Genomic DNA, 13,940 nt, shown 5'->3' with positions numbered 1-13,940 from the left:
ACCAGCACCCCCAAGTCTTCTCCACAGGTCTGCTCTCCAGCCTGATTGGCACTCATGGTTGCCCCAGCCCACCTTCCAAACCGTGTAGAACCTCACGAGGTTCCCATGGTCCCACTTCTTCAGCCTGTCCAGGGCCCTCTGGAGGAATCACGTCCCTCAAACATGTCAACTGCACCAGTTAGCTTGGTGTCACCTACAAACCCCCTGAGGTCACTTGGTCTCACTGTGTCCTTAATGAAGATGTGGAAGAGAATGGAGTATATGGTCCCAGCCTGGACACATATGGAAGAGTATGGAAGATATGGTGCCAGAATGGACCTCTGAGTGACATCACTTGGTCTGGTCTTGGTCTTCAAGCAAGGTGCCTCACTCTTCACACAGCAAAACAAGGTGAGATGAGGAAGGTGGCCTACGGCCAACCCTACCTGAAGGAGGTGTCCTCCAGGATGAACTTCATGGAGAGCGCCTCACGGAAAATCCACCTCTGAGGCTCCTGGGTTCTTTTCTCTCGCTCATGGAGTAGGACACAAATCCTCTTCTTCAGGATGGTCAGAAAGAGGCTGGAAGCTAAGCAGGGGACAGTGCTGGTTAAACCTCTCCTGGTCTTCATTTCCAAGTAGGAGATGGGTTTGAAGGAACCTTCAAAGGTCATCCAGTCCAACCCCACTGCAGTCAGCAGGGACATCCACAACTAGAGCAGGCTGCTCAGAGCACCAAACAACCTGACCTGGAATGTTTCCAGGGATGGGGCATCTCTCTGGGCAACCTGGACCAAGGTCTCACCACCCTAATGTCAAAGACCATCTTCCTTAGATCTGGTCTAAATCTTCATCTTTTAGTTTCAAACCATCACCCCTTCTCCTATCACCACACTTTCCTGATGAAGGTCACCCCATCTTCCCTGTAGCCACCTTGAAGTACTGAAAGACCTCAAGAAGGTCTCCCTAGAGCCTTCTCTACTCCAGGCTGAACAACCGCAACTCACTCAGCCTGGCCTCACAGTAGAAGGTTTCCACCCTTTGATCATCCCCATGGCCTCCTCTGACCCTGTTCCAACAGGTCCATGTCTCTCCTGTGCTGAGGAACCTTCAAGGCATTTTGGTTGCCACAACCTTCCACCCAACCACCACCCACCCAGGATCTTTTTGTCAGTCCTATGTGGAATTCAGCTTCAGTTGGGAAAGGACATCCAGCTGGGATCATCCACCAAGGTCTGCAGCAGAGCTTTGTGGCTTAGCACAGATTCCCACCACATCTCAGGAACTGTGCTGGGAGGTGAAGGAGACCCCATCCAACCTCATCCTCTGGCTCTTGAACCACTTCTCCACTTCTCCACCCACCACAGCTTTGATGCACACCAGAGCCAGCTCTTAATCTCTTGTTGGTCTTCCTCCAACCATACAATGAGCAAGAAGGAGTCACTTTCCCCTCACACCTGTGTCACAGCAGGGTCACACAGGTCCAGCACAAATCCAGACAGACTTTGATGTGTCTAGACATGGTCCCCCTCTCCCCCCTCCCTCCTGCAGAAGTCAGGGTAGCATGGGGAAAGGGACAAAAGAAAGGCCCCAACATGTCTGGGTAAACAAGTTTCCTTCCGGGGTAAGGGCAGTGTGCTGGCCACTGCCTCTCCAGGACCAGGCCTATGGTTCTGCCTTTTGAGGCCACAGCCTGGAACAGTCATTAGATGACTGACTCATTAGGTAATTGTGTGCTGGTTTCAGTTGCCCTGTTGGCTCAATCGAATCTCAGGCAAGATTTACATACAGGCTGATTTTTAGTCCCCTTGCCTTTGCCTTGCCTTTGCCTTGCCCTTGCCTTGCCATTGCCTTGCCATTGCCTTGCCCTTGCGTTGCCTTTGCCTTGCCCTTGCCTTGCCATTGCCTTGCCATTGCCTTGCCATTGCCTTGCCTTTGCCTTGCCTTGCCCTTGCCTTGCCTTTGCCTAGTCTTTGCCTTGCCCTTGCCTTGCTCTGCCTTGCCCTTGCCTTGCCGTTGCCTTGCCCTTGCCCTTGCCCTGCCTTTGCCTTGCTTTGCCTTGCCCTTGCCTTGCCTTGCCTTTGCCTTGCCTTTGCTTTGCCCTTGCCTTGCCTTTGCTTTGCCCTTGCCTTGCCTTTGCCTTGCCCTTGCCTTGCCATTGCCTTGCCATTGCCTTGCCCTTGCGTTGCCTTTGCCTTGCCATTGCCTTGCCATTGCCTTGCCATTGCCTTGCCTTTGCCTTGCCTTTGCCTTGCCTTGCCCTTGCCTTGCCCTTGCCTTGCTCTGCCTTGTCCTTGCCTTGCTCTTCCTTGCCCTTGCCTTGCTGTTGCCTTGCCTTTGCCTTGCCCTTGCCTTGCCCTTGCCTTGCCTTTGCCTTGCCCTTGCCCTTGAATTGCCTTTGCCTTGCCCTTGCCTTGCCTTTGCCTTGACGTTGCCTTGCCCTTGCCTTACCTTTGCCTTGCCCTTGCCTTGCCCTTGCCTTGCCTTTGCCTTGCCTTGCCCTTGCCTTTGCTTTGCCCTTGCCTTGTCTTTGCCTTGCCCTTGCCTTGCCCTTGCCTTGTCTTTGCCTTGCCCTTGCCTTGCCCTTGCCTTGCCTTTGCCTAGTCTTTGCCTTGCCCTTGCCTTGCTCTGCCTTGCCCTTGCCTTGCCGTTGCCTTGCCCTTGCCCTTGCCCTGCCTTTGCCTTGCTTTGCCTTGCCCTTGCCTTGCCTTGCCTTTGCCTTGCCCTTGCCTTGCCCTTGCCTTGCCTTTGCCTTGCCCTTGCCCTTGAATTGCCTTTGCCTTGCCCTTGCCTTGCCTTTGCCTTGCCTTGCCCTTGCCTTTGCTTTGCCCTTGCCTTGCTTTGCCTTGCCCTTGCCTTGCCCTTGCCTTGCCTTTGCCTAGTCTTTGCCTTGCCCTTGCCTTGCTCTGCCTTGCCCTTGCCTTGCCGGTGCCTTGCCCTTGCCCTTGCCCTGCCTTTGCCTTGCTTTGCCTTGCCCTTGCCTTGCCTTGCCTTTGCCTTGCCATTGCCTTGCCCTTGCCTTGCCCTTGCCTTGCCTTTGCCTTGCTTTGCCTTTGCCATTGCCTTGCCATTGCCTTGCCTTTGCCTTGCCCTTGCCTTGCCTTTGCCTTGCCCTTGCCTTGCCTTTGCCTTGCCCTTGCCTTGCCCTTCCCTTGCCCTTGCCTTTGCTTTGCCCTTGCCTTGTCTTTGCCTTGCCCTTGCTTCGCCCTTGCCTTGCCTTTGCCTTGCCCTTGCCTTGCCTTTGCCTTGCCCTTGCCTTGCCTTTGCCTTGCCCTTGCCTTGCCCTTGCCTTGCCCTTGCCTTGTCTTTGCCTTGCCCTTGCCTTGCCCTTGCCTTGCCCTTGCCTTTGCTTTGCCCTTGCCTTGTCTTTGCCTTGCCCTTGCTTCGCCCTTGCCTTGCCTTTGCCTTGCCCTTGCCTTGCCTTTGCCTTGCCCTTGCCTTGCCTTTGCCTTGCCCTTGCCTTGCCTTGCCCTTGCCCTTGCCTTGCCCTTGCCTTTGCTGTGCCCTTGCCTTGCCTTTGCCTTGCCCTTCCCTTGCCCTTGCCTTTGCTTTGCCCTTGCCTTCCCTTTGCCTTGCCCTTGCCTTGCCCTTGCCCTTTGCCTTGCCCTTGCCTTGCCTTTGCCTTGCCCTTCCCTTGCCCTTGCCTTTGCTTTGCCCTTGCCTTCCCTTTGCCTTGCCCTTGCCTTGCCCTTGCCCTTTGCCTTGCCCTTGCCCTTTGCCTTGCCCTTGCCTTGCTGTTGCCTTGCCGTTGCCTTGCTCTGCCTTGCCCTTGCCTTGCCTTTGCCTCGCCTTTGCCTTGCCCTTGCCTTGCCCTAGCCTTGCTTTGCCTTGCCCTTGCCTTGCCTTTGCCTTGCCCTTGCCCTTGAATTGCCTTTGCCTTGTCCTTGCCTTGCCCTTGCCTTGCCCTTGCCTTTGCTTTGCCCTTGCCTTGTCTTTGCCTTGCCTTTGCCTTGCCTTTGCCTTGCCCTTGCCTTGCCTTTGCCTTGCCCTTGCCCTTGAATTGCCTTTGCCTTGTCCTTGCCTTGCCCTTGCCTTGCCCTTGCCTTTGCTTTGCCCTTGCCTTGTCTTTGCCTTGCTTTGCCTTGCCCTTGCTTTGCCCTTGCCTTGCCTTTTCCATGCCTTTCCCTTGCCCTTGCCTTGCCTTTGCCTTGCCCTTGCCTTTGCCTTGTCGTTGCCTTGCCCTTGCCTTGCCTCTTCCTTGCCCTTGCCTTGCCTTTGCCATGCCTTTCCCTTGCCCTTGCCTTGCCTTTGCCTTGCCCTTGCCTTTGCCTTGTCGTTGCCTTGCCCTTGCCTTGCCTCTTCCTTGCCCTTGCCTTGCCTTTGCCTTGCCTTTGCCTTGCCCTTGCCTTGCCCTTGCCTTTGCTTTACCCTTGCCTTGTCTTTGCTTTACCCTTGCCTTGCCTTTGCCTTGCCCTTGCCTTGCCCTTGCCTTTGCTTTGCCCTTGCCTTGCCTTTGCCTTGCCCTTGGCTTGCCTTTGCCTTGCTCTGCCTTGCCCTTGGCTTGCCTTTGCCTTGCTCTGCCTTGCCCTTGCCTTGCTTTGCCTTGCCCTTGCCCTGCCTTTGCCTTGCCTTTGCCTTGCCCTTGCCTTGCCTTTGCCTTGTGTGGTGGTTCAGGCTGGGTGCTGGCCCAGATGCCACTGCATAGACCACACCTGGGAGGTCCCAAGGGGTGGGCCCAGGCCAGGGGGGTGGTCACAGGCACATATTGCAATCCCATAATGCCCTGCTCCCCTCTAAAATGTCCATGCGGGGTCTTCATTTCCTCTTTCGTCCCCAGCTGCAGCCTAGGTAAAATGGCATGAGCCGCCTCTCTTGGGCCTGCCCAGGCCCAAAGCTGGGTTGGGGGGGGGAGGAAAGAGCCCTGGGGGGGTTTGGGTGTACCCCTAGGTGAGGATGGGATGTTCTTGGGCATGTTCTGGGATCTCTCTCTTTGTCACGGTGCTTGTGGTTCTCTGTAAAGCTTACATTGGTGTTTGTTTTTAAATTGGTTTTCTATTTAAACTTTCCATCACTTTTGCAAACCATTTGTCTGAGTCACTGTTTCTGCCCTGTGGTGGCGAGGGGGTTTGCCCCAACCCATTACACCTTGCCCTTGCCTTGCCCTTGGCTTGCCTTTGACTTGCTTTGCCTTGCCGCTGCCTTGCCCTTGCCCTTGCCTTGCTTTGCCTTGCCCTTGCCCTTGCCTTGCTATGCCCTTGCCTTGCCCTTCCTTTGCCTTGCCCTTGCCTTGCCTTTGCCTTGCTCTGCCTTGCCGTTGCCTTGTCTTTGCCTTGCCTTTGCCTTGCCGTTGCCTTGTCTTTGCCTTGCCTTTGCCTTGCCGTTGCCTTGTCTTTGCCTTGCCTTTGCCTTGTCCTTGCCTTGCCTTTGCCTTGCCTTTGCCTTGCCTTTGCCTTCCTTTGCCATGTCCTTGCCTTTTCTTTGCCTTGTCCTTGCCTTGCTTTTGCCTTGCCTTTGCCTTGCCTTTGCCTTGCCCTTGCCGTTGCCTTGCCGTTGCCTTGCTTGCTTGGACCTGCCTTGCCTGAAACTGCCTTGCCTCGAGCTGTCTGGTCCAGAGTCTGGGATGGGAGCCAGGAACCTACTCACTGCATCTAGAGAAGCCTCAAGCATTAGGAGCTGGAGCCAAGCCTCTCTTCCCCTTGTGACTGAGCCAGTTTCCCCAGGCAGATGCAGGAGCCTGTGGCAGTAACAGCCGTGTGGCACCACCGTCCTGCTGAAGCCAGAGCAGCCTCGAGGCCGCGTGGCAGTCCTGCCGGCACCCAGCCATGCTTGGAGCACGAGAGCACCCCCAAAACCCTGGATGGCCAATACCCAGCAGCAGCACTGCCTGCCTGTGTGGAATCAACTCTGAGTAATTAATTGCCTCTTTGGCTTAATGGCTCTGACTGAGTCTCCTGCCCTGTGGTCGAGAGCCATATTGCTCCTTGGGCATTCTCTCTTTCCTTGTTACTCCTTCTGGTTTGCTTAACATTGCTAAAATTGCTGTATTTGCCTAAATTTTGTACATTCCCACTGTCAATGTCCCAGCCCTGCAGGGAGCCTGCTGAATACATCCTGGGCAATTTTTCATAGGAATGAAAGGTTATTAATATTTTTATTAACAGTCATATTGTCATATTCATTTCATAAATCCATAACAACCTACCAGCGTTCCCTGGGCAGCAGAGCAAGTTGTGAAGGATCTGGATCCTCTCTGTTGGGCGCTGGCTGTTGTCCTTCTTGTCCTCCAGCTGGATCACAGCCTTCTGGATGCTCCCTTTGATCACTGCATCCATGTTGAGGAAGTGTGGCTGGAAAGCACCTGGAGGTCACTTGGTTGCTCCATGCTACTTTGCTCTCATTTGCCTGGGGATGCTTGTCCAGGGACATCATCTCCTCCAGAGCTTAGCATGGTGGTCACCAAGGTCTGTACCATCTCACCATCCCTTGGCCTTACTTAAGTCAGACCCTGGAGCAAGGACAGGGTCTGGGAATTGTCTTGGTGCAAACTGCTCACATTTGGGTTAAAAAATCACCACCCTACTTCAATCTCTCAATGTGACCCAGGAAGACCTGGGACAAGGTACCAACCCCAGCAAGGACCTCCAAAAGTTGGTCCCAAAAGTCCTCTTGACGCCCAAGATCCTCCTCTTGATGAGGAGCAACCCCACTAAAATGAGGAGAAAACAAGAATAAAAAGTCCTACATTTTCCTGGGGGTGAAGTCCTGACTCGGTGAGACTCCCCATGGAGGCATCATCTGGAGAACCTGAAACCACAACCAACCACACAGTTCAGCCTCCAAAACCCTAGCAAGAGACACATCCACCCACAGGAGATGTTTGGAGCACCTTGCCCATCAACAAGGGAGAAGTCAAATAGGGCTGTAGTGGAAACCAACCCAACAGCTTCTTGATGACATGAGAGCCTCAGGAGCAGCTGGTTGGAGAACTCTAAGGGACAAGATGGAGGCAAGGAGACACCCAGGGCTGGCCTGCAGTGATGGATCACAGTACATTAGAGGTTGGAAGGGATCTTGAGATATCATCAGGTCCAACCCCCTGCCAAAGCAGGATCACTTAGGGGATCAAACCATTTCTGGTTCAACTTTATCATCTAGTTGAAGAATGGGGGGCTTGGTGTGGAGGTCTTCAGCTATGAAGACCTCAGAAGCAACAAGTGTTCCTGGGACCTACAGCTTGGGACCTGCTGTATCCAGGAGCATAATTCTCAATGGGTGGGAGGTTAGGGGGTGGGACAGTGACTTTCTGGAAGGGACAGTGGGGGTGGTGGGGTGTGGCTTTGTGGTGGGAAGCTTCTTACCTGTTGGGAGCTGCTGAGAGCTGCTGGCAAAGATTTCAGCAATGGTCATTTTGGAGAGCTGGCCAAGGTTGGCCTTAAAGTTCTCTGGAGGCATGAGGACATCCAAGTGGATGGACTTCCACTCACCTGGAGAGGCAAGAGGATGGATCAGAACATCTGTTGTCTTTTGGGACATCAGCCACTGAGCTTGGCCACTCAGATTGACGATGGAAGAGATCCACCAGCACGAGATGGAAGATCTACCACTTCACGTGCCTTCCCTGTAGGCGATTGTAGGTGTTTGTCTTCTCCTCCCACCCTTTTCCTGACCCAAAGGATCAAGAGTGATCTTACCACTGTCAAAAGCCAGGTAGCTGCAGCCACCCAGGACTCGTGGGACTTTGGTGATCAGCACCACGTGCAGGAGATGGGCATTGGTTGACCTCCTTCGCTCATCTGTGATGCAGTACCTGAAGGCACCACAGAAGATCAAAGTTAGTTCCTCCCAGATTCAGTCATAGAATTATGGATTAGTTTAGGTTGGAGAAGACCTTTGAGGTCATTGAGGCAAATGGCTAACCCAGTACTGCCAGGTGATGTAATGGGTTGGGGCAAACCCCCTCCCCACCACAGGGCAGAAACAGTGACTCAGACAAAGGGATTGCAAAAGTGATGGAAAGTTTAAATAGAAAAACAATTTTAAAACAAACACCAATGAAAGCTTTCCAGAGAGCCACAAGCACCGTGACAAAGACAGAGATCCCAGAACATGCCCAAGAACATCCCATCCCCACCTGGGGGTACACCCAAACCCCGCCAGGGCTCTTTCCTCCCCCCCCCAACCCAGCCTTGGGCCTGGGCAGGCCCAAGAGAGGCGGCTCAGGCCATTTTACCTAGGCTGCAGATGGGGACGAAAGAGGAAATGAAGACCCCGCATGGACATTTTATAGGGGAGCAGGGCATTATGGGAAATGGAATACCTGGTCTCCTGTGACCACCCCCTGGCCTGGGCCCACCCCTTGGGACCTCCCAGGTGTGGTCTATGCAGTGGCATCCGGGCCAGCACCCAGCCTAAACCACCACAGGTGACTACTAACTATGGCCCTCAGCACCACATTTCTGTGGCTTAGAAACTACTCCAGGGAGTCCACCACTGACCTGGGCAGCTTGGGCCAGGCCTGGACAACTCTTTGGGTGAGGACATTTCTCTTCATGTCCAACCTAAACCTCCCCTCAACCAACTTGAGGTCATTTCCTCTTGTCCCATCACTTGGTCTATGACCCCCACCTGGCTCCAGACTCCTTTCAGGGAATTGTAGAGGGTAAAAAATGTCTTCCCTCATCCTCCTTTTCTCCAAGACTGAACAACCCCAGGGCCCTCAGCCACTCCTCAGAACTTCTCTAGCTGTTTTTCCTTATTCTACAGAACCTTCACCAGCTTTGTTGGCCTTCTCTGGACCTGCTCCTGTCCCTAAACGTCCTTCTTGCAGTGAGGAACCCAAAACAGACCCCAGGACTCAAGGTGTGGCCTCACCAGTGCCCACTACAGGGAGGCAATCTCTGCCCTTGTCCTGCTGGCCACACCATTGCTGATATGAGCCAGGGTGCAGGTGGCCTTCTTGGCCACATGGTCACACACTGGTTCATTTCTCGCTACTGTTGACCAACAACTTCAAGGTGGACACCATCAGGGTCCATGTTCCAAGGGTTCCTCTCCCTCCCTACCCATGGCTGCAGTCATCTCAGCCTGCTTTCCTGGTGGTTCCCAAGTCTTCATCCCAAGAAGACTTTCCTCTGGTCACTGTTGTTACCACCTGCTGCAGCCACAGAGGCAAAGGAGGCAATGGAATCCAGATTGAGTCTCATGGGGAAAAGAAAGACTGAAGGGCAGCAGAAGTCTCTGATAAGAACCTGAAAGGAGGAAGAGGGCAAGAGGAAAAAGGAAAGGAGGAGGATGGAGAAGAGGGAGGAGGAAGACAAAGAAGGAAAAAGGAGGATGAAGGAGAAGGGGAAGGAAGAGGAAGGAGGATGGAGGAAGAAGGATGAAGAAGAAGGAGAAGGAAGATGGAGGAGTGGGGAGGATGGAGGAGGAAAGAACAATAAAGAGAAGGATGAAGGAGGAGCAAGGAGGGAAGAAGGAGGAGGATGGTGGTGGAAGAACAGAAGAGGTGGGAGAAAGAAGGAGGAGACAAGAGGCAAAAAGGATAAAGGAGGAGTAGAAGAGAAGGAGGAAGAACAAGAAAGAAGGATGAGGAAAAAGAAGGAAGAAGAAGGAGGAAGAAGAAGGAATAGAAAGGAGCAGGAAATAGCAGGAGATAAGGGTGAGGGAGGAGAAAGGATGAGGAGGCAGGAGGATGAAGAAGAAGGAAGAATGATGAAGGAGGAGGAAAGAGGAGAGAAAAGGAAGGAGGAAACAGGAGAGGAAGGAGGAGGAGAAGGAAGGAAGGGGATGTGGAGGAAGAAGGAGGATGGAGGAGGAGGAAGCAGGACAAAGAATAGAGGACAACAATGGATGAAGGATGACAAAGGATGAAGGACAAGGAAGGACAAGGAAGGAGGAAGAAAAGATGAGGAAGAGGAGGGGATGAAGGCCACCTGCTTACTTAGCACAGGCCAGGAGCCGTTTGCTGCTCTGTGGCTCATCAAAGTGAAACTGCACAAGGAGCAGCCTCTGGTCCTGGGGCTCTCTGAAGATATCTCTGCAATAGAATAGAACAGAATAGAATAAACCAGGTTGGAAGAGACCTTCAAGATCATCGCACCCAACCTATCATCCAACACCACCTAATCAACTAACCCATGGCACCAAGCACCCTGTCAAGTCTCCTCCTGAACACCTCCAGTGACGGCGACTCCACCACCTCCCCGGGCAGCCCATTCCAATGGGCAATCATCCTCTCTGTGTAAAACTTCCTCCTGACCTCCAGCCTGAACTTCTCCTGGTGCAGCCTGAGACTGTGTCCTCTTGTTCTGGTGCTGGCTGCCTGGGAGAAGAGACCAACCTCTGCCTGTCTACAACCTCCCTTCAGGTAGTTGTTGACAGCAATAAGGTCACCCCTGAGTCTCCTCTTCTCCAGGCTAAGCAGCCCCAGCTCCCCCAGCCTCTCCTCACAGGGCTGTGTTCCAAGCCCCTCACCAACTTTGTTGCCCTTCTCTGGACACGCTCCAGCAAGTCAACCTCCTTCCTAAACTGAGGGGCCCAGAACTGGACACAGTACTCGAGGTGTGGCCTAACCAGTGCAGTGTACAGGGGCAGAATGACCTCCCTGCTCCTGCTGGCCACACTGTTCTTGATGCAGGCCAGGATGCCATTGGCCCTCCTGGCTGCCTGGGCACACTGCAGGCTCATGTTCAGCCTACCATCAACCAGCACCCCCAGGTCCCTCTCTGCCTGGCTGCTCTCCAGCCACTCTGACCCTAGCCTGTAGCACTGCATGGGGTTGTTGTGGCCAATGTGCAGAACCTGGCACTTGGATGTGTTCAACCTCCTGCCCTTGGACTCTGCCCATCTGTCCAGCCTGTTGAGGTCTCTCTGCAAGCTGGACAGATGGGCAGAGTCCAACGGCAACGGCATGAGATTTGAATGAAACAGCCTCTTCAAAATCTTCTCCTGGGAAGCTCTTACCCCACCCAAAGCCCTCAGAGAAGTGGAAACCACCCAGGAGCCCACCTGAGATCCTGGCGGAAAGCGTGCTCGGTGTCAAACTGGCTGAGGAAGAGGCAGTGGATGGTGTCTGGGAGGTTGAGGGTCTTCTTCAGAACTTCTAGGTCCTTTTGGTTGAGCAGCCTGGCATGGGTGGAGACCTGCAGTAGAAAGGAGACCTCAAAACTGGTTGTCCTGGTGCCTCAAATGGGTGAGATTTTGCAGGGCATCTCCACTGAAGCTTGGGGCTCATCTCCAGGCAGCCAGAAAGTGACTTGAGGAGCTCAGTTTGAGCCAGAGCTGAGCAGACCTCTGGAGGAAGGTCAGAGTCTACCCCAGCTGCAGATGACCACAAAGGAAAAGGTGGTGGACATGAGCCCATCATTAATTGTTGGTTGCTTATCTGGCCAGGTTGGATTGATGGGTGAGGTCAATGGGATGAGTCACCAAGGCCAAGCGCTGGTCCTGCAAGCCCATGAGGGCTCCAGGTTTTGGGCAGAGTGCCTGGAAACTGCCTGCTGGAAAAGGACCTTGGGGCAATTTTAGGCTGTGCCTAGGAAATTTTCTACAAATCTTGAACAGAAAGTAGTAGAATGTAAATAAATTCCCATTGGCTGTGAAGGGAAAACAATGATGAGGTCCAAACAGTCTCTGGCTTGGAGCTGAGCATAAAGTGAGTTGCATGCACCGAGCTCTGTGCTTTGTTTCCTTCGCTCAGGCAGGGACTGCCTGCTGCTTCTGCTGCCCTGCAGGCCTTGGAGGCGTTCCTGTCTTGTGGCTAAGTACTAACCAGCAACTCTCTGCTTCTCTCCTTTCTTCTCTTATCCCATGTACAGGGGTGTAGTGGTTTGAGCCTTAACTGGGAATTAAGAGCTCAGATGGGGGCGAAGCTGAGAATCTCTCCCCTGCTCCCCCCTCCTCCCTCCCAACAGAGAAGAAAAAGAAAAGAAAGGGAAGGAGCAAATCCACCAAGCAATAATTTGGAGTCAGCTTGGAAGTAGAGAGGTAAAGAGTTTTCTTTAAACAATATATACATATATATAACAGGTAAGGTTCACAAGGGCAAGGAACAAGGATGGATGGGAGGTGCGAGAGACCAAAAGTTTGTCTCTCTTGGTGTGAGTCAACAAAGATAAACTGATAGCAGAGCCACTGGAAAGAAGGTGGAAAGAATCCTGTCTACGAATCCTGGATGCAAATCAGCTTGTGATTGCATCGTGATAACACAGGACTACAACAATGGACCCAAGGACCCAGCCATAACACCTTTAGGGCGAGAAAATCTCCATCCATCAAGTACCCTGGGCAGGGTGACACAATGGTTTTTACCACCTGTTTCCTGATGTGTAAGGAATGTGGGGGGGCTTGTCTGGATGGAGACAGGGAGATGGAGATCTTCCCCCCCCCCCCCCCCCATCCAAAATCTTGCCCAAACTCACAGCAATACACAGAAAGATTTCCGGGGAAACGATACCTGGATTTTTACCTAAGGATTATTTCCTGCCCCTGGAATTCCTGAGGGACAATATTTGAATACATACCTAAGGACTAAAAACTGTATAAAAGACTGGAGCAACTACCGGTTTGGAAAGAGAAACAGAGGAGAAAAACGGGGAGAAAAACGGAGATGAAGGAAATCACAGGAGACGGAGCATGCTGCTGAGAAGGGAACGTCGGGATAATGCTGCTCCGGAGAAAATAGGCTGCCCAGAGGACCACAGCTCTTCTCCAGCCAAAGCCTCAGCACCCTTTCTCTACAGACCCAGGCTGCCCAGAGGAGCCTCAGCACCGTTCCTGTTCCAACCCAACATCTCCCCAGAGGACCACAGCTCTTCTCCAGCAAAAGCCTCAGCACCGTTTCTCTACAGACCCAAAATCTCCTGCAGCACCTTTCCTCCACAGACTCAAACTGTCTTGGGGGGGATGAGGGGTGTGGTAATATAATTCCTTTCCTCTTCTCTCTCTCTTCTCTCTCTCCCTCTCTATTTTCTCCCTCTCTCCTTCTTATGTCCACTTTATTTATGTAATAAATAGTCTAGCTGTTGATACTTTGGCATCATTTGTGCCTCTAATTTCACAACACAGGAATGTTCTAAAAGAACTTGAGTCTCTTTCCCTCTCCAGACCGAGACAGGAGGGGAAAAAAATGAACAAGAATACAAAACCAGTCTCTCTCTCTGAAGAGGCACAGTGGCAGGATGGAGAAGGATCAGGCCCGACCACGTGGCAGAGGAGCAGGAAGGCAGCTGCAGTAGCTCTCACCCAGGAAAGGCAGGAGTCAAAAAGGAGAGCTAATGGCTGCAATGTCCTCCCTTTTATACCCTAGCTGGGCAGGGAGGGGGAAGTGGAACAGACTCAGTTTCCCAGGGGTAAAACGCCCTGCAGGGAGGGAAAAGCGCTCGCAAGCCCTCCACCCTGTTTACAGGATGGGCGTTAACCCACCATAAGAGGGAGGTGGGGGGGAGGCAGAAGCTATTGGTAACCCCCTGGTTTTGTCCAGGGGGGTTCTTGTGTTGCTTATAAATTGTAAATATATCTCAATATTGTATATTTTGTACATATTCTTTGCATTCCATATTTTAGATTGTAGTTTTGCTTGTAACTACAGCTTCATTTGCTTTCCAACTGAGCTGGTCTGGCAATTTTACGTTGGGGGGAAAATTCAACCCATCACAGACCTGGAGATGGTGGTCAATAGTAGCTGGAGATGAGCCAGCATGTAACCATACAATCATAGAACTAGTAAGATTGGAAAACACTCATGACTAACTAAACCATGGCTTCAAATGCCACATCAAATCCCCTCTTGAACACCTCCAGGGACAGTGACTCCACCACCTCCCTGGGCAGCACATTCCAATGGCAAATGACTGTGAAGAACTTTCTCCTCACCTCCAGCCTAAACTTCCCCTGGCACAGCTGGAGACTGTGTCCTCTTGTTCTGGTGCTGGGTGCCTGGGAGAAGAGACCAACCCCCACCTGGCTACAACCTCCCTTCAGGTAGCTGTGGACAGCAAGAAGGTCTGCCCCGAGCCTCCTCTT

General features: G+C 52.8%; 1 protein-coding gene across 1 annotated transcript in view; it reads right to left on the bottom strand.

Annotated features, from left to right (window-relative positions):
- LOC137458239 (E3 ubiquitin-protein ligase rnf213-alpha-like) overlaps positions 1–13,940 on the bottom strand; it is a 70,640-nt gene that overhangs the window by 24,203 nt on the left and 32,497 nt on the right. Inside the window, exons 29-35 of the mRNA XM_068169876.1 lie at positions 10,926–11,059; positions 9,859–9,954; positions 7,610–7,725; positions 7,277–7,402; positions 6,661–6,722; positions 6,121–6,265; positions 426–567 (exon numbers count right to left, since the gene is read on the bottom strand). Coding sequence (XP_068025977.1) covers positions 426–567; positions 6,121–6,265; positions 6,661–6,722; positions 7,277–7,402; positions 7,610–7,725; positions 9,859–9,954; positions 10,926–11,059 — 821 coding nt within the window. The remainder of the gene's footprint in view (positions 1–425; positions 568–6,120; positions 6,266–6,660; positions 6,723–7,276; positions 7,403–7,609; positions 7,726–9,858; positions 9,955–10,925; positions 11,060–13,940) is intronic.

This window comes from Melanerpes formicivorus, unplaced genomic scaffold, assembly GCF_026170545.1.
Source record: "Melanerpes formicivorus ecotype bairdi unplaced genomic scaffold, bMelFor1.0.p_v2 SCAF_234, whole genome shotgun sequence".
NCBI lineage: Eukaryota > Metazoa > Chordata > Aves > Piciformes > Picidae > Melanerpes > Melanerpes formicivorus.
The sequence above is the reverse complement of the archived record's forward strand: the minus strand, read 5'-3'. Positions and strand labels throughout refer to the sequence as shown.